At 38.7% G+C, this 27,804-nt stretch overlaps 8 protein-coding genes across 8 annotated transcripts; 6 read left to right on the plus strand and 2 right to left on the minus strand.

Moving 5' to 3' along the window:
• LOC108105803 lies at positions 1 to 27,641 on the minus strand. The gene is given in 6 exon segments (XM_017212542.2): positions 1 to 2,083; positions 2,085 to 2,656; positions 4,784 to 5,258; positions 5,777 to 6,063; positions 9,311 to 9,826; positions 27,535 to 27,641. Coding segments are annotated over 5 exon segments (3,282 nt in total). The 5' UTR covers positions 9,651 to 9,826; positions 27,535 to 27,641; the 3' UTR covers positions 1 to 475.
• LOC108105804 lies at positions 14,933 to 16,564 on the minus strand. Its single transcript, XM_017212545.2, has one exon. The coding sequence runs from the start codon at positions 16,483 to 16,485 to the stop codon at positions 15,064 to 15,066; it is 1,422 nt and encodes a 473-aa protein (XP_017068034.2). The 5' UTR covers positions 16,486 to 16,564; the 3' UTR covers positions 14,933 to 15,063.
• On the plus strand, positions 20,109 to 21,763 carry LOC108105812. Its single transcript, XM_017212552.2, has 2 exons — positions 20,109 to 21,490; positions 21,608 to 21,763. The coding sequence occupies exons 1-2, from the start codon at positions 21,035 to 21,037 to the stop codon at positions 21,761 to 21,763; spliced, it is 612 nt and encodes a 203-aa protein (XP_017068041.1). The 5' UTR covers positions 20,109 to 21,034.
• Positions 22,121 to 22,727, plus strand: LOC108105811. The gene is made up of 2 exons (XM_017212550.2): positions 22,121 to 22,513; positions 22,572 to 22,727. The coding sequence occupies exons 1-2, from the start codon at positions 22,124 to 22,126 to the stop codon at positions 22,725 to 22,727; spliced, it is 546 nt and encodes a 181-aa protein (XP_017068039.1). The 5' UTR covers positions 22,121 to 22,123.
• Positions 23,016 to 23,634, plus strand: LOC108105718. The gene is made up of 2 exons (XM_017212432.2): positions 23,016 to 23,417; positions 23,479 to 23,634. The coding sequence occupies exons 1-2, from the start codon at positions 23,016 to 23,018 to the stop codon at positions 23,632 to 23,634; spliced, it is 558 nt and encodes a 185-aa protein (XP_017067921.2).
• LOC108105719 lies at positions 24,010 to 24,713 on the plus strand. The gene is made up of 2 exons (XM_017212434.2): positions 24,010 to 24,387; positions 24,448 to 24,713. Exons 1-2 carry the CDS (start codon positions 24,010 to 24,012, stop codon positions 24,604 to 24,606), a joined length of 537 nt encoding a protein of 178 aa, XP_017067923.2. The 3' UTR covers positions 24,607 to 24,713.
• On the plus strand, positions 25,046 to 25,585 carry LOC108105720. The gene is made up of 2 exons (XM_017212435.2): positions 25,046 to 25,363; positions 25,421 to 25,585. The coding sequence occupies exons 1-2, from the start codon at positions 25,046 to 25,048 to the stop codon at positions 25,583 to 25,585; spliced, it is 483 nt and encodes a 160-aa protein (XP_017067924.1).
• LOC108105721 lies at positions 25,788 to 26,414 on the plus strand. Its single transcript, XM_017212436.2, has 2 exons — positions 25,788 to 26,177; positions 26,235 to 26,414. Exons 1-2 carry the CDS (start codon positions 25,788 to 25,790, stop codon positions 26,412 to 26,414), a joined length of 570 nt encoding a protein of 189 aa, XP_017067925.2.
• Positions 27,642 to 27,804: the final 163 nt, after the last annotated feature.

Consider the following 27,804-nt stretch of genomic DNA (forward strand, 5'->3'; position numbering starts at 1 on the left):
CAGCGGGATAGTTTTATTCAAATATTCTCTGATTTAAAAATGTTCAAACCCTTGTCTTGTACTCGAAAGATTCTTTACGGCCTTAGCTTCAATCTGCTTAGGTTCGAAATATATTTATAAAATTATCGAGACATTTGATCTTTTCATTGGTCATTAGTCATTTTATCAAAATTGTGTATTCTACGAAGTATTTTACTGAGAAATCAAAATTTTGTTCTTATTTAAAAAATGAAACTAACTTGTTTTTGAAAGAAAAATGATGCTAAGTGCATTTTTGATTCATTTCGAGCAACAGAAACAATCTGGTTAATGATTAAGAGATTAATTAGAAAAATCGTTATCATTGGAGAAATAATCAGTTTCTTTCGAGTACAAGAGTGACAGGCATTTCCCTTTGCTTGCCCTTTGTCCATAAGCATCTTTAAAACAGGCCCTTGGCGCCGGCAAACTAACGTCGCCGGAATCACATGAGTCATCATTTGAGCGTATTGTAAATGTTATCCTCCCCGGCCAACTCCACGGTGGTGATGTGGGCAGCATGTCTCTCTCCCAGCGGTTCCTCGCCCAGGTACACGGTGTGGTAGCTGATAGCACTGTTCTTTGCCCCTGTAGTCGCTCCATTCACTTCGATGCGACTGACGGACTGTGGTCCATTGACCGAATACTTGAGCGACGCGTAATCTCCATCATCGTCTGCCACATGGGTCATCTGTGTGGCACCCGAAAATGTGTCAACGGTGTGCGAAGGACATATCTCCGCGTATATGTTCTCCTTTGTGTAGTCCACGGCCGAAACTGGTCTATTGGCGGACTCCGATCGCAGGCAGCCCTCGCCGGAAATCACCAGCGAATCACGGACACTCGAGTAGGGCAAATCATCTTCCACCAGAGATGCTGGTGAAATCGGCAGATGGTTAAGTCCACCACCCAATAGACAAACTCCACCAGCAGCCCTTCTGCCAGTGATCGGTTCCTTGCCCATCGACTGTTGCTGAGCCTTTAGCAGCATCAGATTACGCTTCTCTTTCTCCGCCTCGTGGAGTTGCAGCTTTTGCGGCAACGAAAAATGTCGCAACTGATGCAAACTTGACGATGACTTGCTGTATTGCCTAGTCTTGACATGGAACTCGTTGTAAAGTTTCTCCGTGATGAAAGACTGTGGCGGTGGTGTCTGGTTCTCCACATCCTCCAGCTCAGTACCAGCCTCGCTGATGGCATCGTTGTGATTGTGACTGGCCAGTAGATCAGGACGCGGCTTGCACTGGCCATTTAAGAGTTCAATATCCTGCAGGGACATGGATTTCTGCAACATCGTGTCCAATGACTTGGGCTCCATGGTTGTTAACATTGTGGTCTCGGTGTCGGAGGCTGCAGTGCTGTTTAAGGAGATGCCATCTTGCTCTGGTTGCTCCGGATCCGAGCCGAAACGCTCCTGCAGAAGCTTAGACATATCCGTATAGCGCTCCATGCTCATTCGCTTTGCCTGCTCATCGAGATCCAATTCAGATTGCTGTTTCTCCACCTGTGGCAGCTGCTGTTGGGGGTGATGTTTGCCGAACCACTTCTTCTTGGTTGATTGGAATACCCTCATGCGCTCTGAGATGCGATTCAAACTGGATTCAGACTGAGCTGCTGCATTCGCCGCCGCCTCCTTGGCCTCCAGATTCTCCAAATCAGATTTGCTGAGGAAGATAATGGAATCCTCTTTCTCGTGTGCTGCTGCCATGGTACTTTTCTCGCGTCTCAGGATCTTTGGAAAATGCAATGGTTTCAGAATTCGTAGACCCTCCCGGTTCTTGCTTCCCGAACGTTCTGATCGCTGAATCAATTCAATCTCGACCAATTTTAAGAACGGATCGCAGTTGAATTGACAAAACTTAAGCATATTCTGCACATTTGTGTTGGCAAGCATCCGCTGCTCAGAGTCAAATCCCAGATAACTCTTTACCAGCTGCATATCCCGACTGGGGTAGAATTTTCTCAGCTGCAGGGGCGTCTGGGTGTCCACGTCCTCAATGGAACAGCCCACGACCACATCCTCCTTGCTAACCTGACTAATGCACAGCTGCTCTGGGATGTCCGGGACTACCAGGACCCGAGATATAGCGCAGGGTCACCGGCAATTGCTTGGCCGCTGTAATCAAGGCACCCAGACGATGCACACACTCCGGGTTCAGCTTACGCTGTGCATCGCCCAGTTTTTGAAGTATCTGTGGAATTCCCGGCTCAATCTCGTAGAATTTGCCCTTGGTGGACAGTGGGACGTACATCACCTGTCGGTTTTCATTAAGCAATTGGGCATACCGATTCTTTTCCTTCTCGCGTCCCATGTAACCACTTCCATGAGACTTGGACACATTTCCGTTTCCATGCTGCGACATATTGGACTGCTCCTGCTTGCCATCCTCGAAGACCGCCAAAAGACGGAATACCTGTCCGCCCCTTGCTGTTGTTTTAACATACTGTGGTCGTCCCTTAATTATAGGCAGACAACCCTCGTGCGTTGGACTACTCGTACTGTTGGGCGACGATTCAGTAAAGGCCGGCATGTTGTCCACCGAGACAAACTTGTAGACCCGTTCCCGAACTAGCTGTATCAGGGATCCGTACTGCGTGGCTGTGGGGAGACCCTTTTCGCTCAGAAGCGAAAAGTAACCTGCGATAAAAGAAATCGTAACATTAGTAAAAGTAATCGTAACTTTTATATTAAATAATAAAATAATTTAAAAATATTTTATTTATTTAATGAACTGCAAACATTTTTTCTCATATTTTCCTTAAAATTGAATTTTAAACACATTTTATAGAAAGCTTTGCACATTATCTAGTTATGACTGCATTCAAAAAGCAGTAAAAGTGAATAATTTCAAATTCATTTAATTTTAAATTCTCTTTGAACATGACAGATGTATATTTTTTCAGTCGCAGAACAAATCTGTTTACTGTCTAAAATCTGAAAACCATTTTCCCGACAGCTGACAGCTTTGCACTGACTATAGTACACGATTTGCAATCCAAAAATGAGTACAATAAAAATAAAACAAATAACATGACGTATGACAGGCCATAATATAGCATCGAGCTAAATTTACCTTAAAATGGTCCATTGATGAGGTTTTTAATGGTATTTATAAATCACTGGACTAAGAAAGGACAGCTTGAACTGAAGGACATTATTGACTAACCAGCTATGTAACAAAACAGAAAAACTTAGGCAAATTACCCCAAGCTTATGTAAAAGTGCATAAACCAGTAAAAAATATTAATTGCAATTAACAGTTACATTTATCAAAGAGTCTATAGAGTAATCATTCCATTTAGTTTAACTCGCGCCACTGAGTTCAAATTACAAAAATACAACAACAGCAACAGCAACAAAAACTTGATGGTAAAGAGACTAATGCAATCAATGTCGAGAGCAATCGAATCAACACAAGGAAAATCCAATATGGACGTGCAAATTGAATCACTCCAATTTGCCATCCAATTTATAATTTTTTCTTTATTTTATTTATTTTTTTTTGTCCGGACATTGCAAGCCTAATGAATAAAATGATAATACCCAGCGTCAGTGAGTCTATAAATTGGCAGATTGCATAATATTTGCACACATTGGTTTACATTGCGCCTCGGCAAACGGCTGTGAAAAGTCACATGGCGTAGCGAGTTGAAACAATGGCTGACCGCAGTTCGGGGGGATCAGGAAGTGGGTGGTGGTGATGATGGTGGAAGAAGTCACCACTGACTGACTGTCTGGGCCAAAACCACCGGCACTGGAACACCGAATAGAGCCCATTGCATAACGCCTGATGAGCAATAGTTGCGATTACTTTTCATTGTTGAACTGTGACTGTGTCACGCAAATTGCAAACGCAAAAAAAAGGTGAACTATACATGTGTTTGGATTGTGTACTTAGTAACCTCGCACGGGCAGATCACAGTTCGCTTGGCTGACTCACTAAGTGAGTTAGCTACGACTGGACCGTGTAATCTGGCATAAGTAAGTATCTAAATGCATTCGTCATGAGAACACAAAATTGCGCTTTCAAAGAGAGCCCCGTCTAGATTATGTAAAGAAACCGACGACTATAATCTACCGTATTCGTGCCAAATTAGTCACAGGGTGTACTACCTTTTTTTGTTTTTAAATCGTTCGGTTATGCCCTTAGCTACTGCCAATCGGCGCATCAATCGGTGGGTCATTGAAGTTAATTTACTGTGAGCGATAAATTAACCTCCCGCAATGATATGACAACTTGTTTGGGGCCGCCCTTGTCAGAACCAACTTGTAATTAGAATTAGCCGCTGTAAGCCCAGCTGACCATAGGACAAATTCTTTAGGCTTTTTTAAATCTAATTACTCCTTTTAATAAATAGTCGGTAATTAAACCACATTCCTATTAAAACTGCGATAAAATCAGGTTGTTGTTGCTTCAAAGTTTACTAAATCAGTTAAGCTAATTATAGCAAATTCTAACTTTATTCATATATTATTTTTAAATTTTTTTAATTGGCTAATTGATTACAATATTTAGGGATGCCAAATTAACATTGTAACTTCCACATACTCAACGGGGCATTTAACTGTTTTGTTTTTTCAAAGCAGCACAAAATTAATTAATTTAAAAAATACATTGAAAAAGAAAAACCTTTTGTAATCGTTTGCGTTCATAATTAAAATGTAAAAAAAAAAATATTATTTCTCTATAAAGCATAAATAGTTATAAATTCAAAACATTTTGCTATACGCAATATAATTAAATCATCAATTTGTAAAACTCACCCGGAAACTCCTGTGGAATGAGCACAGTCTTTTTGCGCTGCGAAGCCTGAGTCTTGGCATTGTGTCCGTGGTAGATGTTGCGCTGCCGCACCAGCCTGTAGAGTAGAAAAAGCTCATCGTGGCCGGGAGGAGTGCCACCGTTGCTGCTGTGGCGACTGTTGTTGATTTGGTGACCAGAACCAGAACCAGAGCCAGGGCCAGGACCAGATCCAGTTCCGTTTCCGGTGCCGCTTCCTCCGCTGGACGATGAATGGGTGCCGGTGCCGGTGTCAATGTTGCCATTGGAAATGTTACCACCACCGCCCACCGGATTCACTCCCGTCGAGGAGCTGCTCGATGCCGCCGTGGAGGAGCCATGCGATGAGCTGGACTGTAGAGTTTCGTTGGAGTTCTTGCCCGTATGCAATATGCGAACGACACGAGGCAGGGAATTCCGCTCAAGAAACACATCGGCGGGCAAAGCTTCCTGCTGCGACTGAAAGACATTTTGATATTTAGTTAAATAAAAGCTTAATTCATAAAAACAACTATTTACGTAATATAAATCCTTAACTCATCATCATTTCTCTATTCACATTGAATAAATTAAGAGCTTTAGCTATTAAATAATTAACCGACTCAAATTAAAACTGTTGCCAAGCCACCGAGTTAAATTGCCATGAAATTAATAGTCTCAATAAAAGTCTCTTGAGGTTTTGTGGCAACGACAGATTTTTTCGCTAGATTAGAAAACCAATTGACGTCATAAATTTTACACTGAATAAAATGTTCAATTTCTTAAAATTTTAAAAAAGATTTTTAAAGTTTCATTTCAAACTTTTACCATGATAAAGCGAAACTTATAATTTGTAGATTGAAAAACTGTATTTAAAGAATTTTCTACGGAGGAATTTAATACATCTTTCTAATAGTTCATTAACTTTAGAAAATTCAGATTATATTTTTGTATTTGGATTTCTCTGTGCCCCTTTTAGAAATTTGATTTAATCATACCTCGCTGCTGCCCTTTGAGGCCTTGCTGTCCCCTGTGGAGTAATCGCCGCTGCCATTGAGCCCGCCACAGAATCCGGACGCCAACAAGCCGTAGGTGCGTTGTTGATGGCGTCGCGCCAATCGCTGGCTCAACTCGATCTCATTGCGACGGGCCAAGCGGGCATTCTCGAAATCCGCCACCGAGAACATATTGAAGCTATTGTCGTGGGAGTTGAACCGCCGCAGCTTGGGCTTTCGAGCCCCGGCCGCCAAATGGTGGCCGTGATGGGCGCCAATCGCTGCTCCACCTGCAAACAAGAAAAATGAAGGTATGAAAAAAATTATAAGAAACGCAACGAGGAGGAGTTGAGCAGTAGTAGCACATTGTGCATCGGTGAGGTAATCGCATAAATATAAATGCACATGTGAGTGTCTAATTGCCACCCGTTGTCTGCAGTGGGAAAAACCCACACACCGTCGTATCAACTTCCACATCTACACACCGGCGCAGAGCTCTCTATAATGTATATCTATATGTATATTCCTCAAGCGAATTTCAGTTGGCGTGACGCAACAAAAAGGCAAGTGGTTCAAAACTGTTGCTAAGCGCAGCTAATTTTCAGTCAACGGTCAACGAGACGATGACACACAGTGGGCAAACATCGCCATGAAGTGGAACCGCAAAATTAACAAGAATTTTCGCCATAGTAGAAATAATGTCGAAAGATCTCGCGCTGAATTTTAAATAGGGAAAATCGAACTTTTATTGTTTAAGACAGAGCCAATTTTAGACCAAAATAAGTTGAAAGCATTGAATAGCAAAATAGCAGCACCTGTGCACAACATTCTTGCTCCCAACTTTGTAATACAATTAAATCGAAAAATCTTAACAAAAGTTTGGTGGACGCAGCTTATATCGATAGTAGCCAGACAAGAAAATCTACTATCTTTTATAAGAAACCTTGTATCTATCTATTAAAATAACATGCAAATGTGAAAAACTATTGCTTATTTACCATAGTATTTTAAATTTAAAGATAGCTGTAGCTGCTTTATTTACCCTCGATTCCACAATTCAAAGTTTACTAATCAGTTTATATTTGCCCGTTATAACAGCGTTTACGCAAACAAATTTGTCACTAACAAGACTTTATTTGCAATACAAATATATTGACTATCAGCTAATTGATACTCAATTTTCGCTATTGACGTATTCTTATGGTTCATTAAAACTAAATGCATAGCCCGTTTGGTTTTTGACCAAGTTAGACAGTCTCAAAAGAAAAGTTGTGGAAACAATTAAATAAATTTTGATTTAATTCAAAGATAAAACGATATATCTTGTTAGCGAAATAAAGTCGGGTTAAAGTTATTATCAGAAAACATTATCGATTAAGTCACGTCATTTGGTATTTCCGGCTTTATATTATTTTTATAAAGAACATTTTGCGTCGTCATATTTCTTTTCGCAGCGAAACTTTTTTATTTCTGCGATTCCATACGGTGGACTCGAGTTAATATTGAGGAAGAACCCTCAAAACTTGGGAGTCTCTGAGGTCCATGACTTGACAATTTAAAGGTCAAATATTATTTTTGGGCTCAAAAGATCCGATCGGATCGGATATCGAGGTATTAATAAAAGCGTCAACAACTGGGTAAGCGATTAACGGCGAACCGAGCTGCGCAGACAACACGGAAAAAGATAACACCCCCATGGGTAAAAACATATTATTTTCGTTATCGTACCGACATCCAAAAAAGCAATTGTCTGTCGTACCAAACAATGCCCATGAAATCACTTAGACCTTTTTCTATATATATATTGATGTATGTTCATAGAAATATACAGATACATACATACATATATAGAAATGTTCGAGTGAACTTCAACCGGTGCAATTAAAAAGAGATATCGCGATTTTTGATTGCTCATTGTTCGATTTGTGCCCATGGTGCGATTTAGATCCGCTGCTACTACCGCTGATTGGTGGTCCGCGGCGCATTACTCACTTTAATTGCGCACATTTGGCTTAATTTTTCGCCCCACACACACAACACACATTTAATAAATGCAGGCGAGGGCAAAAATCACAGCATAACACCGGGAAGGGGCTAAAACGTTTTGTGAAATTGCTCTTATCTTTTGTAAAATATCAATTGTAGAGTTCGCCAACGAGCGAGAGAGTATGCGAAAATCAGAGAGAGACAGAGAGAGGTATAGAAAGCGGGAGAGGAGTAGTAAGTGGGTGAGGGGGTTTGTCATCGTCACGTTTCGTGTGAAATTATGCGAAGCGACGCGCGCGCCTTAGCGAAAAAATATTCGCTATAGAGGCGACACAACCACTAGTTAGCAAAAAATAGGAAAGAAAAACCATTCTTCTGGTAACGAGGATTAAAATACCCTTTTTAGAGCAACTACCTTCTCAAATGACAACCCTTTTTCTGGTCTGAATTTAAGACATTTCTAAAGGTTTATATATTCTGGTTAAGTTTTTAATTTATTGATTTGGAAAAGTTTTAGTAAACGAAAAACAATCTTTTTTTTTAATCTGGACCAAATAAAAATATTACTTAATCTCTTAATGGTTCGGAGTGTTGATTGTTCTTCCAAACTAGCTGGTAATAAAAATAGCACATGTTTCGGTTTTCACTTTCGAACGTTTTGCTCGAATTCGATTTGCACAAAAATAAATATTTATACGCCTTTGGATTCGCTTTTCCTTAAGCTAAGTACAGTCGGGTATTAATAAGTCGAACCATCAATTCACAAACAAATTTAGATTTATGGACCACTTAAGATTTTATTAATCCTTCTGGAGTGTTATTGAAATATCTAGAAATATTTCTTCGAAAAACCATCTTTTTGTGTCTTTTTGAAAAATGTGATTGGGTCTCAAAACTGTTATGTCAATAAATAACATAAATCCCTTAACAATTCCTTAATGACGGAGAACGGCTTCAGTGATAGAAGTTGGACTGTAGATGCAAACTTAGCTCATTTATTACATGTCATAAAAATCTATAACAGAGAAACTTTTACAGATTATGACGCAAGAAATACACTTAAGCTTTTTAAAAATAACAACTTTGTTTTTTTAGTTTACATACTACTTTGTTAAAATCTTTAATGAGTTTGTTGAATTTGCGGTGCTAGTATAACAACTATAATACCTTGAAGACATGACTTTATGATGAAATAAAATGGCTTAATCTATACGTTTAAAACGTTGGTTTTTATTAGTTTTTGTAAATATGGTGAAATAAATGCATTAGATAGTGAAATTAGTAACTAGTTTACGACTCTACTAAGTCTTAAATATTTGTCAGTGTAATATCTTTGAACTATTCTACTGAGGTATAATAATGTTTAAATAAGCATAGTCTAAAGAGAATCAGACCTAACATACCCTATGAGCAGGGCATCCTAAACAGCAAAAGCGACGTCATTGAGCAAACAATAACCCATTGCATTGCTCTCTCTCGCTCTCGCGCTCGCTTGTTTGGAGCGCGTGCCTTGTCACCCGCTCCCTCTTCCTCTCTTCGCTCTAAGCTTACCGTTACATGCTGCAGCTGCGACGCTGTTGCTGGGTGCGCCTGTTGCGGGCCCGTGGCCGCCCACTGTGCCAGCTCCCGCTCCTCCTCCCACTACTGTTGAGCCAGGATTTGTTGTTGTTGCTGCTGCTGCTGCTACTGCTGCTGTAGATGATGATGCAGTGGGTGTTGGTTGAGTTGTTTTTGTAGTGGTTGAGGTAGAGGTTCCTCCTGCTGCAACTGCTGCAGCGGCCGCCATGTGCGGACTACTCTTAACCAACCAGTTGGCCAGGTGCCTCTGACGCTCGAGATCGATATTTGTACGCTGCATTCCGATTCCGGACAGCTTGAAGGTCTCGTTCATAATCGCAATCAATCAAACCGAAAAAAACAAAAAAATGAATGCGCCACTGCAACGAGCGACGCGTCGCCGCCGTCGAAACGAATATTCCAACTATACAACGTCTCGCGATGTCGATTTTCAACCTCCAAATGAGCAGACTTGTCCAACTGCAGCAGCGCCCTCCTCGATCGTTGCTGCTGTAACGAGAGAGCCAAAGCCAGAGAGAAAGAGAGAAAAAGAGAGAAAAGCGTGAGAGCGTGGCGTTCGAGAGATAGACGTTGGAAGAGCGCAAATGCGCGCACAGTGGGAGCGTTTACATAAGTGAGCGGAGGGGCCAACGGTATGGTATTCGCACAGTGGCCTCAATCTGACAGCTGGACACTCTCACAATTATCGGCTACTGTATGAATAATACTTAACAAGCTGCTCGATTTCGTTTGGCAAATATTTTTTTTACGATATTATTCAATACCTACTTATATATTTATTGATTTTCGTTAGGGTTGAAATAGGGTTTTGAAATATAATCTGTGACAATGTCATTTGCAAGCTCATAAATTTATAAGTATTTCTTTTTTCACAAATTCACGAAATTAAAAATCAGATAAAACATTAAATGGAATATATAAAATATTTGTAAGGCACTTGGCAACTAGCTTCAATAAATGAATATTCTGTGACTAATCATATTTTCAGAATTAACTGTGAAAACTGTTATAAATAAACTTCAAACAGAAGTCGTTAGTCATAGAGTATATTAATTCATTAGTATGATTTTTATGAAAAGAGACGTATTTGCAAGATAATTAGCGCATTATTTGTTTTTAATTGTTAATGAAATTTGTGTTTTTAAGCCAATGATCAATAAAAGATCCAACTGTGCAAACTTTTTATAGAGTTCGTATACCCCTACTCCCGAGTGTAACAACAACAATTGCGAAATGTGTAAAAAGATGTTGAGCTTTAACAAAAAATCTCCATCGCAATTGAGATGGTTGCGTCTGTGTGTGTAACCTAGCTGTGCGTGTGTTGCGCATAAATTAAAATTGCGATGACGATGACGACGTTATCAGAAAAGTCAGCTCGCTCTCCACCTCTCTCGCTCTTTTGCTTGTTCAATGTCGCCGCACCTTTTCAGTTGTCGACCGCCCACCACCCCCTGCCACAGCCACAGCCCCACCCACTTCGCCTGCAACAGCGTAGAAAGCAGAGCCAGTTCGTCTGGCGATGGCAGCAAAAAAAAACAAACGCGCGTCATCTTCAAACGATATGCGACAACGTAATCGGCGCGATTGTTAGAAGAGTGAGCGAGATGGAAAGCATATAAAGAGAGATGGGTATATAGAGGGAGGGGGTGGCACCTCCGTCACAATCATGGGCACACAGAGATAATTTAATTTGGGGATTTTTTAAATTATTTCTTCAAAATTAATCACTTGATCTACAACACAATCACAATTTTATACACTTTTTTTTTTGAGCAAACTAATTTTTGCGTTTAAATCAAATTATACAAAAAATTTATTTGATGAAAAAATACAAAGCATGAATATTCCAACTAATGGAGCTAAAAAGATTTTCAAAACAAAGTTATTTTTAATTTTTTTTTAAAGTATAGTTTTAGGAACCCCGATAACTCCGCCTCTGGTCCCTCACACATAGCACTCATTGTTCATCACGTTTTGATGGTTTTGGTTCGTATTTTACTTTATTTGCCGTTTTGTTAATTTTTTTTGCCTTGCCTGGGCTCTTTTCTATGTGCTTTCCCAGGAAAGAGTATCATAACTTTGTCATAATGTTGGCAAACCATTCGACCGGCAGAATAAAATGCCAGAAGGCAGCAAGCCAAAAAAAAACTCAAAAAAGTGTTGCAAACGTTGAAGCATGTGCTTCTATAAATGAATGTACACAGAAGAAAGTTGCACAATTAAATAAATCTGTGTGCATATTTGTATGTACATATAAAATTATTTTCAAAATCTGATTGCATAATAATAATTTATTTAGCTCAGAAGAATTAGTGGCCAAGTGTCAGGCTTCAAATAAAAATCATATAATAAATCCCCAGCAAAATAGGTTTTAAATTTAAGCTTTTTAAAAATTAATTATTCATCTAAAAAAATTTTGTCCGTGTATATGTACATATATGTATGTATGTATGTATTTAAGCTTGTATTTCGGTAGGCATGACGGGGCATAACAAACGATCTACATACAATGTATGATTTTTTCGGGGTTGCTATGCCAAGCTTTTCTATTGAAACTATCAAAATTAAGTTGAACGATCTGCAAAATTCAGTACATATGTATGTATGTGAACCCATATGTCGCTACATATATTTGTACGAGTATGTACGACACTAAAGTACTTATAGTCGGAAGCAGATGTGCATATGCTATAAAATAAAATGTGTGTGGACTCTTTTGTATCCGGGGTTGTACATCGTATTTCTTTTTTCCTCTTTTGAACACTTGCGTTTTTAAAAAACTCGCGAGAACCGTCTAAGCACCAGCTGCTAGCTCTTAGATTGATGATTTATTATAATTAACAATCGAATTCTTTATGAAATAGAGTATTCAGGCATCGACTCTTGAAGCGATTGCGATTTTGAAATCGTAATAACTGCATGTTCATTACACACTTTGGTTCAACCTTGAATACATCTTATCGACAAACTCAAATAAAATAATAATTGCCATATAGAACGGTTGAAACTATATTTTGTTTATAAGGAAATAGTTGAATTAAGCCAAAATAGAGCAGTAATATCCACAATAGCCTACTTTTAAAAGCATAAATAGAGACATGTTTTTAGTTGGGATCATTATTTCATCAATAAATTAAATGTCAGAAACCAGAAAATATGTAAATATTGTTATTAAAACGATCTTTTATTCAGGCAGCTAATCTTTAGCTTAATCTTGTTTACAAAACCTGAAAGATTTGCTGAGTTATGAATGCGAAACCCAAAAAGAGCATGAAAGCTTCGGTCTTCTGGCTTCTGGTCTTTTTATCTTGATTCCCAGTTGGGATCTTGTGGCTAGCGTTCATTGGCTTTTGTCAACTGGTTCGGGGTTCAACTAATAAAAAATAATCGTAGGCAATTCGCGTCGTCCTAGCCGCCGCCTCAGGTGTTTCCCCATGGGGTGAGGCGGCAGTTTGGCCCATTGTCTACCCAGTTTTTTCTTTTGTTTGTATAATTCATTTCTATGCGTAGCTGTCGGCCTGTCAGCTGTCGCCGCTCTTTTTTTTGATGAATCACAGGCCTGCCCAGCACACAACAGCGGACACAGCTAAAAATACACGCGAACTGAAAATGCAAAATTCATGGCCGTTCTCCGCTCCGTCACATGGAATGCGGTGAAGGCGCTCCTCGTTGATAGCAAATGAGCAATCGCCGGTTAGTTAGTTGGGTTCGGTTAGCCATAAGCCAAATAGCAGACTATTGACTATTGGAGGCGTTGGAGTGGACTGCCCCAAAGCCGCCTCTGTTACGCAAATATTGGTTATCCATGCCACCAATGGATTCCGCATACATTTGCCGTTTCTCAAAGACAGGCGACACTAACGGATAGTCTGATCCAAAGCGGGGGTTAAAGTGGGTTAACAACTTCGCTTATAGATCATGCGTTTTCTCTTATAAGATACATTAAAAGATTAAAAAAAGATTTTTAGTTTTTGTCAGAAAAGATAGATGCAAATTATTTAATTGATTTTAGTCTGAGTTTTGAAAGCGCCTTTGAGGTATGCAACGCTTTTTCTTTAGACTAGTGAATGTCGGGTATTTTATACTCTGTGCATGCGCTACAGCATGACATTAGTGAATTAAAATGGTCGGTCGTTTCTGTTAAAAGAAAAGGAATTCCAGATATATATTTTAACTTCGTTTTTTATTGATGTCCTAAAATTGAAACCTTTATAGCCAAATCATTCGGCCATAGATGCCATCGAAAAAGTCTTATGGCCAAAAGCCGACATTCTTGAGACGTGGCTTAAATGGACTTACTGTCTGTAGTTGCGTCGACCGTCAGTCTTGGCAGCAGCCGCAGTAACGAAGGTGAATCCCGGAGGAGGAGAAGGAAGATGAGAAGGGGTCTTTAACCACCTGACCAAACCCGATGCCCGATGTTGCCGCACTCATGTGCAACTAATCGACGTGTGCTGGTTTATTGGTTTCAGCTTTGGGTCTCTGGTGCGGTGGCAATTACGCCGCTTCTGCATTTCGAATTTCGCATTTTGCATTTTGCATTTAGCATTTCGCATTTTGCATTCGATGATGTGGTCAGGGCTCAGCGAGGGGCTTTCAAAGTACATGGCCTAGCTTATGGCTACTATAGCTATGCGGTTTCCCAATGCCGTTAGCCAAGGAACAAGGAGGGGCGTTATCGGAGAGCCGGAGCACACACAGCATGTGGTCACCCGCTGGACTGGCACGAGAATATACAATGTGCTCTTAACTTTGCATGTTTATAGTGTACATGCCTATGTATATATGTTTATGTACCTACTAAACGACGAACAATTATTTATCAAACAAGTGGCAAAGAGAATAACGATGAGCGAGAATCTGTGGCGCTGGGTGGAGAGCAGGGAAAATGCATTTTCCTCGAACTACGGACTTACAACTGAATTGATTATGATGTTGGTGGGGACGTTGGAGAGATGACGATTTCGTTTACTTTGACCATAATAATGATTACAAATGAGAACGGGACTGGCTGGGAGGAAGTGGAAGAATGAAATGCAATTTGCAAAATGTGTATCAAAGAGGAACTTCAATGGCGGCAATGGCAAATAAGAGGAAACCAAGTGTTAGTTGGGACCATTAAAAGATTATTGGTTGTCTACTCTGAAAAAAAGCTCTTAAAGTGGCTAGAAACCATTGGCGGTGGCACTAATAGAACAGACATCGAATTTTCTAACAAATTAAGCTAATCAAAGATAATATATGATTGTTAAGGAACTTAATTTTTCCAATTCTGTTCTGAATTTATCGTTTATAGGTAGCAAACAAAAGAATGAATAGTGGGCAAACAAAGATAAGAATGCATCGCACAAATAACTAGAATATTCTTATCTTTAAGTTTTACAATCGTTTTGTTTGCCTTTGTGGAGTTTTAACCGAGTTGTTCTACTGACAGAATACGGTGATATCATTTATTTATAGACATAAATAGGGAAATTACTTCACGAAAAGATTATTATTTTTCCCCTTCTAAGAAGTTTTTTGCAGAAGGCAGACTTATCAGAAAAACATTTGCATTATGAAAACTAATGTCTAGAAAAGCATTATGTGTGCGTTTCTTGGCCTCCAGATAAATATATTTATTTATATGTTTTTGTATATATGTACTTAGTTTTAGTAAGAAGTAAGTATTGCAACTATATGTAAATGCAAACATACAACGTACTCTATGAAATATATAAATTGGATCACTTAGTCGCCTTCTTGAAACCCTTGCGAATCAGCTGATCCGAATCTACATCGAAGATAAGGTTCCTTCCGTGATTCGGCGGCCCATCGCCGACCCAGTCTTTCTGGATACTGGCTATATAGTCACCGAAGTCCGAGGCGGTAAAGCGGTGCTGATATGGGAAATCCAGTTCACGTAAATGGTACGGGCACTTGGCGTGGTAGACCCAGTGTCGTGGGAAGACTATTTCGATGCCATGATCCCCAGCAACGGTGAGAAAGTCCTCGGGATGCTGGCAACGCACGCCGATAAAGGATATGGCCCGCTCAAGCACGATCATTGTCTCTGGATCCGAATTGAAAGCTAGCAAAGCAGGTTCAGTCCGGAAGAGTACCTCCTTGTCCTTCCGATTAAGAGACTCACGCAGGCTAAACAGAAAAGTCATAGGTAGGAGCTGAAAGCGGACGCATTTCATCAGACGGCGCATATGCAGCAGACGCTTTGTCATGTCGCCATGCCCCAGCCATCGTAGCACAGCGAAAAACACCTCCATCTCGGAATTGACGCCTATGGAGTCCTGACGCAGTATTACATCCACGGTATCAACCTTGAGACACAAGAACTCGGGGCTGCCAACCAGCGCCAGAAAGTAGTTACGCAATCGGCCGAGCATCGCCTCGCTTACTTCTTTAAGTTTTGGAGAACGCTTCGCTTCTAGGTATATCAAAAATGACCTCTTCTCGTATATTGCATCGCTGGAGAGCAGCGTCCAGCACTCGTTTTCCAACAGGTCAACCTTAAGGTAGCGCGCGGCCTGAAGTGTGGTCACCGTTAAGCCAAAATCCGGCAACTTCTGCGTGCGCATCCATTCGTAGACCGCCGCGAATCCGCGGGCAGGCACATCCTTCTCGTCGAACTTGAAGGAGTTTAAACGCCAGTCACGGTTGGCGAACCACACCGAATAGCATTTGAGCAGTCTGGGAATGCACTGGAACGTATGCTCTCCGATCTGAATACGAGCATATGCGCCCAGGTTGTTCTTCACCATTTCGGTCAACACTTTCATCACCGGTTTCTTCGGAGGCTCATCGTTAAGGTCTATTTTGTAGGGCTCGACCTTTACGTAGGAGAACACAGAACGTACCGGCACCTTGTAGTCACAGTCCTTGAAGGTTTTCCAATCAGCGTATTCCTCGTCCGTGAACGACTTCCACCGGAGCTCGGCCTGCTGCTGCTTCCAAAGGGTCTCCTCGTCGCACTTCTTGTCCCTAATCTTTTTGATATTTTCGTCTGAAGAGATTTTCTTGTCAGACTTGGTACTTCCGGTTTGTGGTTTCGATTGTCTCTCCGAGGTCAGCGTTTCAGTAGAAGTTATGCTCATAGCACACACGCTAATGGATGTGGGGCTTGAGGACCTACTAATAGCTGGACTAACCTCCATGATGCTTCTAGACTATATTGATAATTTATGGGGCACTACACTGACTAGAGGTTGAAGCATTGATGGCTTTAATAGAAAGGCCTACTGATGAATAAGAAAAACTCCAAAGGATGATGACTACTATAAAAATACAAATTTAATGATTTTCCAAGACTTTATATCTTATATCAAAAGATTTATTATAAATTGCTCAAAAAAAAAAGCGCAGAGAATAGATGGAAGCCGCTAAAGTAATGTGCAAATTTACAGCTTGGCTGAGCAGCTGACTGCCTTGTGATAAAAAAAGGCAGGGGAAATTCTTAGCAGTAACTATTTTCATTTGGTATTTTCCTTACTTCTTTTTTGTTTTTTGCCCTCTGTCTTTTGTATTTTGGGGAGTTTTATGTTAATGCTTTATAGCTCTGGCCACGCCTCGCTTAAAGTTAAAGTTCGTTTCGGGGCTAAAGCCCCCCGAACTTTTATGCGTCTGCGGTGGGGTTCAGATGGGCGGAGGTTATGAGGGACTTTGTTGGTTTTTCAAAGGGGGTGGGACTCTGGGGAGGCGGCGCCACATCACCAGCTGCTGCTGCTGCTGCTGCTGTTGGGCCACAGCTAACTCAGCTAACTGTTTTGGCTGATATCTGGCACAGCGATTTATTAACAGTTAGCCAAAAGCGCTGTGTACGTAACTACCTACCTACCTACATACATACAAATACAACTACAATAATTGTAGTTCTTCTTCTTCACTGGGCCTGGCATTATGGTTGTTCTTTTTGTTGTTGCATTTGGGAGCTAGCCCAAAATTTATTGCCTGCAGCCACATGATGAATGATTCTGATAATAATATTTTGTTATTGCTTTTTTGCCTTGGGTGAGTTTTTGCTTTCTTTCTTCTTTTTTATTTTTTGCCCCCGCCTTTTAGTTCTTTTCTATTTTTCGCTGTTGCAGCAACTTTTAGCTGCGTTTGTTGCCAAAAATTGAAGTCACCATGGAGCCATGGCCAAAAAGACCTTGCCACAAAAAGCTGTTAACTTCGGTGTACGGTATATATGTGGCTGCATGGCTGGCTGTGCCTCGTGGAAGTTGCCCCCTGCTGTTGCGGCGGTCGCTAAAATAAAACATTCGGCCAACTGACGAAAACATAAACCAAAAGTAATAAACTAAAGGTTGTCATAAGAAAACTTAGACGGCGAACGGTCTTAAAGGAAAGCTCATTTGTCTTGAAGAAGTTTTTCAGCTTTGGCAGTGGCAGAGCTCCAAGTAAATAGTTTTTTTCGATGAATACCCTGCTAGGGCCAAAGGTCAGACCTAAGATAAAACTAAGATGAATTCGTGTTTGAATTTTAAAGAAATATTCTGGTTGAAATCTCAAATTGAAAATTATACTCCAATCTTAGTTAATCCAAAAGTTTTGTAAATAAACTCACATCACTTAACTTTCATACGACCTTGACGAGACAATTTCATACAATGATTTCCTCCAAATCCGACGAGACATTTGTGCATGGGAAATGAAGACCATTGTGTTGGTCGGAAAACTAATCCCTGGAGAGGAAGAGGGGAGTGTGATTGTAGACAAAAGACACAGCATCAATGTCGACACGTTAAAGCTTCGCTCAGAGCAAGTGAGTGAATTTTTTGACAAATTTATGATGATGGAATTTTAAGTGATTTTTAACGAGTGTTTGCAGACACGTTTGGATTTTTGGTGAACGGGGTGAGAGGCAATGGATACTCAGCTGCAAAGCAGCTTCATCAACAGCTGTAATACTTTTCAAATTACATAGTTGGCTAATAAATATTAAAACCAACCGAAATGCATTACATTTAAATTAAAACGAGCCACAGGAAAATGTATACTTCTTTGTCTTTTAAACGAGAAACGGTTTAATGGCCGGAAAATGATCGGAAAATGTTAATAAATTTCGAAACGAAATACGAAATTTCATCTTCTTGACAGCCACACCCCAACTGGTGCCAACTGCAGACGCCCACTGGATGCGTAAATTGTTGATGCCAGCACCTGGGCATTCGACTGTAAAATTTATTGATTGCACAAATAGGCTCGAGCATCGTTATAGACACGAGACCAGAGGACATTTCGTATAAAAAGCTAGAGATTTTATAACGAATTTAGCCCATTTAGGCGAGGCAGCTATATTTACTTAGCCCTTATATTTATAGAACATAAAAGCGGGTAAACCTTAAAGTCAGGTTTCCAATATTAATCATAAACTTATTGATTTTGTTATTCTAAAAACATTTATGAAGAATTTAAATTAAAGATAAACTCTAAATACAGAACCAATTCCAGTTCATTGGGCCCTAGTATTACGCATTCTCTTCTGTAACTTGCAAATATCAACACCCAACATGTAAATAAATTATAATAATGCAACTATAGAACCACAAGTGGCAGAAACCGCAGGATCCGTACTTAGATTTACCTAAGTCTTGTCTTTTGTGTGGGTTCGTTGGTGGGCGTAGCCGTGCGTGTGATTGACAAGCATTCTCGTTGAATTATTAATTATGTAATGCGAAACCAATCGACTGCAATTTGCATATGAAATGAGCCTCACACGCTCACAAAGACTAATTAAGGCACTGGCGCTGTGGTTTCCACACAGCTCGGGTTGCTTCTCGTCCCTATCATATACTATATAGTGTATGTGTATATGTAGGCATGAATGAAAATTGCACAAATTTGCATAATATATACACCTTGATATTTAAAATGCAACGCAACAATCTTTTTGAGTTTGTTGCCAAGTACACGTAGTTGGTCATTAGAAGTCTTAGTCTCTTTGCCTTGGCCCCATCGTAGGCTTGGATGGGTTGTCTTAATTGCACTCGAACAAATTGGTCACTTAGGGAAATTGGTATATGAAAATGGGAAAATTAGTTTGTTTTCTTCGCCTCGAAAATAACAGGTCATGGAAATCATGCAGCCCAGCACGCATATTAAATCTAGACATCTATTGATTTGTCATTTTAAGTGATTTGTTGCAAATTACATGGCATTATAATTGGAATGAATGAATTTTCAATAAACTTGGACAGATTGAATTTACTAACCAAATTAAAGACCATTTTTCTAATGGTATTACTTTTTACCTTCTAAGTTCATTTCTTATCAAGATAAGTTAATATACAATTATAAATTCTGATGTAAAATTGATGTAATTATTAAGTGCGAGTGTTACCCTCTCTTTCGGCGTACACATTACAAAACTGAGTGATTAAAAATGGGTTTTCGTTAGTTAAAAGAAATGCAAGACTTTCTGTTGTGTCATGCAAAAACTTGCACACGTTTTCGATTGAGAGCCCTGAGACAGGAATCCACAAAACCCAAACAACACCCACACCCACACGCACTCCGCCAGGAGCCATGGTAACCAGCTGGGATCTGCACAGGAGGGACCTCAGAAGAAGGCAAAAAAAAAAATATGTGAAAAAAAATTCAAGCCCCGCAAATGTTTACATAATATGGACCACAGCACCATCCGCAGACGAGTCGAGACTCTCCAGATCCCAGACGGTAGGTGTGATGTTTGAACTACACTCGACTGGGCCGCCCGCGATGCCTGACTCGTCTTCACTTTACTTTACTTTACTTTACTGTGCGTTGCGTTACGTTACTCCACTCTGCTGCGCTTTGCCTTTCTGTTTTACGGCCAGCCACTGTTTCTGTGTTTCTTTTTTTGCTTTGGCTGGCAAGCCAGGCAATCCAGCCCATCTGCATCCTTGTTGCCAAGCCCCATCCTTGGATCCTTCTAGCTGCAGCTCGTGTCGGCGGTAGCGCTGGTGTTATTAACATTTCTGTTGACATCCTTGGGGTCGCGTTTCGGGCTCTGAACACGGCAAGATATGTGAAGGTGTACTCGACATGCGAGCATATAGTATTAAACTATTTTAACCTTCAAATATCTTACTTTTTATAATGAATCATTGAAAATCGTTTCAAACCATTGATTTTCCTAGGTTTGATTGAAATTTGTTCCCAGAATATATTTAACTAAATAAGTTTAAGAGCTCTTAAAAAATGCAACTCTTTCTACCAAACAGGGTTATATTTAAGCAAAAATCTAAATATTTCTCAATAGTAATTAAACGTAAAACGAACTAAAACTTTTCGCAGTTTTCTCGATCTGGCTACAAACAGTAATCTGTCAAGTTTCATAACCGATTTGATACTGGGTATCATTATAGTCGATAAAAAGAGGTTTCTCTTTCTTTTCCCCTTTTTTATTTTGATTTCTTTTTTTTTACTCTTTTTATGTACTTAGCCGCCTTCTCAACTCAATCTTTCCATACGTGAAACATTTTCATTTTACTTTTGTGTGCAAGCATACACACTTTTCCTCTTTTTTACTTTTTTTTTTTGCATTTCTGAAAGCAACTCAAAGACCCAAAAAGAACGTTGGAAAAAAAACCAAATGGAAAAAATTATTTATGTGTATATGAATACGTATTGTTGACATATTGAGAGATTGCGGCAATTTAGACCAGACGACACCATTTAAAAAGCCATTAGGGCTTGCTCCGTCAGCTCATAATTACCAGCACAATGGAATACCCCATTAGTAGTTGTTGGTCCGTAGTCGTCGTCGTTAATCCAGTGGCCAAGACAACCGTCTTCCAAATGTCTCTCCATAAACTCAGTCTACTCGTTCTCAGTTCGCTGATCAACTGCTATTTGTGTGGCCATGTGGTCTATGTGGATCGGTTCACGTTTACCGCGGATGATCACGACCTGTTCCTATCTCAGAATGCTATCATCGAACAGGAGTCAAATCGCAGTTATCTCTCGGGCCATATGATGATTAATCGATTGATTAATGATTTAACAGTTGTTTCGTCAATGGACATCTTACGTCCTCCACGCCCGGAAATGCGCCTCTATAATGTGAAATTAAACTTCTGTTCGGTCCTTAATAATGGTTATAAGAATAAGTTTATTAGAATGCTTTACAATAGCTATGCAGACTTTCTCAATTCTAAGCCCAAGTGCCCGCTTAAGCCGGTGAGTTAAAAAGATGTTTTATATATTCAATAATTATTGACATTTCAAAATTGTAGCATACTTTTTGGGAAAACCTAATATTTCTTTCAAATTAAAACTTTTTTTCGTTTGTTCTAGAATTTCAACTACTCTTTAACTAGAGCCTATATCGACGAGCAATTGATTCCAGATCTACTTCCGGAGTGTACTTATCGTTTGAAAATGTCATTTCAACACAAATCAAAGTTATTGGCTCACATGCAAATTGATGGAAAATTGCTCGTTAAACATTGACAAACCATGGTATCTAGATATTCTGTGTTTTTATAATAAAAAAAAACTAACAGTTTTGGCAATATTTAGAGCATTGATTGTGTATTAGGGATGTGGTTCACTGATTTCAATAATTACTGTGACATAAACCAATCTGCATGTGGCTTGCAAATTATGAGATTATTTTAGATCACACTTATATGTTCTCCGCTTCAATGATCCCACTAAAACAAAAATATTCACACATCAGTAATCACTTAGGTACAAAAATGCCTAGCTTAAAATACTATCAATAGGAAGCATCTTAAATGAAGTAATATATATGAACTTCAAAAAGCACCTGTTAAAAATTCAAAGGGCATTATGGTATAAACTTTAGCGATGAAAACGTCGTACTTATTATGGGGACTATACGTCCTAATGGACTTGGCTACCAGCGATGAGCGCAACTTTCGAATTAACTTTAATGAATTCGCGATCAAATATAAGATGCCAGATATTTTTGCCAAGGTGAATTGCCAATTAAATCAATTAAATAATCGGAGCTACGTCAACGGTGAGATGGTACTCAAAAGGGATGTTGGAGATCTCAATGTTCGCGCTACTATGGAGTTTTGGAAGCCGAAAGCTCAAAATAAAATAAAGTTGTACGATGTTCGTGTGGACGGATGTGTCTTACTGCGAAGTATACACCAAAATAAACTATTTAATCTATATGTGAAGAGCTTTAAAAAGCACGCCAATGTCATTTTGACATGTCCATTTAAAGCGGTATGTTTACAACAATTCAAATTTGATTCCTTTTATAATCAATGTATTTATGTTCTAGAACTATACCTACAAAATGGTAGATTGGTATTTGGATGAACAGGATCTGCCACCATATGTACCAGCCGGTAGATTCCGTACGATCACAGAATATTTCACCCAAAACCGACTGCTAGTACGTTTTGTAGCACGTGGCGAAATTCTGGCTAAGTCATAAAAAATGTGTTATAAAACTGTGATAAATCACGCAAAACAATCAGATATATCGATATATAAATAAAAACAGATAAGCCTTGAACTTATATCGGTACCAAAAAAATCCACTTAAACGATTTGATAAGGTAGAATTTTGTATTTACTTTGAAATTAACATTTTTTTCGAAACTATACTAATTTACAAAAATGATTATATTATCAATTGACGAGTTCTTAATTGAGGGTACAATAATTCCATAGTGCCCATCCATGAAATCAGCACTCCTAATTGGAATCGAGCGGCATTAAAATGAAAGCGTTGGCCACGAACACTTTGTTCTGGATTCTGTGGTTTAGCAACCACATTTGCTTAAAGTCCGAAGAGCGTGGCTTTCGAGTAAAGTTAAATGAGTTTTCAATTAAGTACAAATCACGCGATTTCATCGAACATGTTGACTTTCGTCTCGTTCATATTAACAATCGGAGCTACGTTAACGGTGAGATGATGTTAAAGACTGATGTCGACGATATTCTTTTGCATACAACTATGGACTTTTCCAAGACGAACAATAACAAGAAAATTAAACTGTACGATGGTCGCTTCGATGCCTGTCAGTTCTTGAAAACTGCTCATCGAAATGGTTTGTTTAACATTTACGTGAAAAGCTTCAGAAAACACATAAATTCGAATTTTACATGTCCCCTAAAAATGGTGAGCGAATGTCAATTATTTTTTATATCACTAAAGACATTAACTTATAATATGTTTTTAGAATTATACATATAGACTGACAAATTGGAATTTGGACGAGAAGGATCTTCCGCCTTTTGTCCCATTCGGTACTTTCCGCACTGTTACTGAGTATTTTACCCAAGAACGATTGGCATTGCGAATAGTCACGCAAGGAAAAGTTATTGTAAATAAATAAAAATGTTTGCTGATATATCAATAAGTTGTAAGCAAAAGCAATCTGGCTTGATTTTAAATAAAATTTTTTAACCTGGGAAGAAATTAAGAACTAAATTTATGATTATTTAGATTACAGGTTTAAAAACTATGTTACGTTATTTGTAAGTATATTTCTTTTATTGGGCTTTGGTCGTTGCACTGTTTTAAATACAAAATAAAACAAAAAGTAGCATTGTTTTTTATAACAATATATAACGATAAGCCAATTGCAAATTGATGAATACATTTAACAAGCCAAAAAATAAATCAAGCACTTCAATAAAATTACTTGTTCATCCGGTTGAAAATAACAATCATTAAATAGAGCTTTATCATTGCAAAAACAGCGTTTAAGATGAGAACTTGGTTACCGCTCCGCTGGTTTCTGATTTTGCAATGTGTGAGCACATCGCAGCGAAACTTTCGCATAGTTATCGATTATGTCAACACAAAGATTATCGATAGGGATTTAGTGGATAATTTGGGTTGCCAGGTATCACAAATCAATAATCGCAGTTATATAAATTGTCAAATGCTGTTAAACCGCCAACTCGAAAAGGTGAGTGTTAGAACTGAATTGTTCTTTTGGAAACCAAATGGTCAATCAATGAAGTTATTCGATGCTCGATTGGATGCCTGCCTTCTCATGGGAACTTTTCATAAAAATCGATTTTTAAACATGTATTCCAAGAACTTTAAAAGGTTCTCTAACTTAGAATGCCCACTGAAAGCGGTAAGTATAACTTTTAACTTAAAAAAGATTGTAAAATAAAACAATAATTTCCACCTCCAGAACTTTAATTATACGCTTGAAAGACTTTATATGGATGAACAAGATTTTCCATCGTTCGTGCCGTCCGGAACATTTCGGTGCCAAAGTGAATTTTTTGAAAACGAAACCTTTGTTGGAACTCGTGTTATAGTCCACGGAAAAGTACAGCCCAAGCTTTAAACAGATTTTGGATAATTAAGATACGATTTACGAGATATTTTGAATGAAAAATAAAACCGTGTCTAAATCAATTCACAAAATGATGTTATGTTTATCTTGAGGTATTTACTGCAGAATATAGTTTACATTTTATGGCTCATTACACGACCATGCGACCTAAAATCAATGAAATCATTAGAAAACGATTTTAAACATTATTACTATGTAATTTAAAATCAATTAAAAATGCATTACTTTTTATTTTTTGAAAAATGAATGCTTTATTGATATAGTTTTAAATATTTAATCATATAATGTTGAACCGCTAAAATGAAACCTGTTAACATTCTACCTGCGATTATCCTGATATTTCTATGTACAATCATTAGAAGCAGCGCCTCGTCAAGGGTTGGTATTGTTTAACATTAAATTAAACCAATTTAACAATCTTTTACACAAGATGGAGGCTTATATGACGCAAATTGCGTGTCCCGTTCATTCGCCAGAACTTGTGAAAAACGTAAGCTGTCACCTAAATCGAACATCCCTTGGTGCATCATCGTACTCAGCAGAGTTTTCCTTGACGGAAGATGTTAGTGACGCAAAAGGCATTTACGTATTTTCCATAAAGCGAGGCTCAACCCTAACCAACTACACTGCAATGGATATTGAATATTGCGAGGCGTTGGCATCTTTACAAAAACAATTTTTATTAAAGATGATTGCCGACGAGCTGAGGCGAGTTTCAAATTTTCCATTGCAATGTCCATTTAAAAGGGTAAGCCAAATCTTTAAATGTTAAAACAATTTATAAAATATATATTTTTCTTTGAAGAACAAGAGATATTTCATAAATGGCTTTACAATCAACTCAAAGCTAATACCCAGCTATGTCCCCGAATTAAAATTTCTCTCGGACTGCAATATTTTCGTTAAAAAGCGCAAAGTTCTGCAATTAACTATCCATGGCCGTGTGATTCGTAGTCGATCGGGCCGTTAAAAAATTACATTTATTTAACACACAAATTAAAATGTTACTGGTATTTAATGGCATCCTGTCTACTATAATCAAATTAATCGCCTTAATAAATGCTAATGGGTCATAAAGTAACAAAACAGACCTATTACTTTTAAATGATTTTATATTTTTATAAATTCAATTTGGAAGTAACTCAGTAGGCAGTAAGCTTTTAGCTGCAGTCATGATTTTTTGGTTTTGGATCGGCTGCTTCTCTCTCATATTTACTTGTGTGAGGAGTGAGGAAAGAAACTTTCGGGTTATCATTGACCAAGTTAACATTACGAATGTCGATAGAGACGTTTATGAAAACGTTGAATGCAAAGTGCATCAGATTAACAATCGGACCTACATCGATTCCAGTCATATGTTTAAGCATAAGGTTGAAGATCTGAGGGTTCATGCTGCCATGGATTTCTGGAAACTGAACAGTAAGCAGAAGATGAAACTGTATGATGTTGAGTTGGATGGCTGTTATATCCTGGAAAATGCCAACAAAAACCGATTGTTCAATATGTATGTAAAGAGCTTGAAAAAACATTCAACCGTGAAATTTAAGTGTCCCTTTCAAGCGGTAAGTTGGGCTTTCAGATTAGCAAAACAATAAAAATTGTATCATTTTCTTTTACAGAATGTGAACTATGAAGTGAAGAACATGACAATGAATGAGGAGGACTTCCCTTCGTTTGTTCCTCTTGGAAAGTTTCGGTCTCTTATTGAATACATTATAAATCAGAAAATGAGGGCTAGATTCATTGCAAGTGGAAAAATTATTCCATATTCAACGGATCCATTAAAAGTATTAACGTAAAAGGTGATAAATAAATCTAACAACTTTTCAATCTTCAACTGTAAAAACTGTTTTCTTAATGCCCCAAATGGGACGCCATTTATTATCACTTTCTGCAGCAAAACAATAAAATATTATTACAAAACTTCAAGTTTTAGATTAATGGATTGTACGTGTGTTCTTACCCCTTTCTGCAAATAAAACTAGTTTAAAGTTCCTGAAAACTTTGAGCTTAAAGGACAATGTAAAATAATATGTAACCTAATGCAGCACCATTCTCCTGGCCAGTCTGTTGAATATTTTATAACATGATTGGGATGATTTATTGCCGAATTTCCACTTTTCGTGAAATATGTCATCCAAGGGAACATCAATTACTTTAGTTTAAACATCCTGCCGACAACAAACACCGCACAAAAATATGAACCCAGAGGTTAATGGATGGGGACTTTGTGTGCAAGGAGTTAGTTCCTTCCATACAAGCTTCGATGTACGTATATTTTTGCCATATTTTTTCGTTGTTTTTTCAGCGAAAAGAACTTGATTACACGTGCGCTAATTTAGTTGCACGCGAAAACATGCGAGTAATCAAAACGGTTGCTGAAGTGCCAGACCGCCAGACCCTTAACTCAACAGAGAGCACCCACCATGACTCCTTTGCCTTTGCAGCAAGTATATATACCTTCAGTCACCCTTCCTCCCACCCCCTCTCTCTACATTGTATATATCTTTCAGTTTTCCCCGGGCGAGGACATCCTTAACCCGTTGGCGTTGGAAATTCGAGTTCATGGCATGTTCATGCATGTTGCCGGTTGTTGGCCCTGTGCGCGTTCACAGGCGCACACAAATTTAATTTATACATATACACACACACACACACACATCTCTCGATATAAATTTAAATACAAACTTGCACATTTTTTTACTGTGCCCACACGCACACAGGGGCAATATGCAATGATGGGTGGAGCAAAAAAATATGCAATAAATTTTTAATTTAAATCAAGCCATCACGCTTTCCCCAACCAAACTCCCAAGTGCAAAAGGGATTTGGGGCCGGGAATTATGAGAAAGCCGGGTTTACATATATTAACATATGAATGCAACTTATATATAGATATATATAAATATATATATTTACCTGTCTCTGTTTGTGGGCTCCGTGGAACAGCAACCGAATGCTTTTTGGTGGGCTTCGAATGAGCTTCGGTTGTTTTAATGCTAAAACTCATAAATGAAATTGACATGGGATCCATCCAGCCTGAAAAAATAAGGAGAAATTATTTTCGTATATTTGCTATGAATATACCAGAATTTTTATAGACTTCCCAAATGATTTTTAATATAAATCAAAGCAGGAATAATGACCAATATCTAGCTTTCTTAGTAAAAGCCAAAAATATTTAGAAAA

The sequence above is a fragment of the Drosophila eugracilis genome, unplaced genomic scaffold, assembly GCF_018153835.1.
Source record: "Drosophila eugracilis isolate 14026-0451.02 unplaced genomic scaffold, ASM1815383v1 contig_353, whole genome shotgun sequence".
NCBI classification, from domain to species: Eukaryota; Metazoa; Arthropoda; class Insecta; order Diptera; family Drosophilidae; genus Drosophila; species Drosophila eugracilis.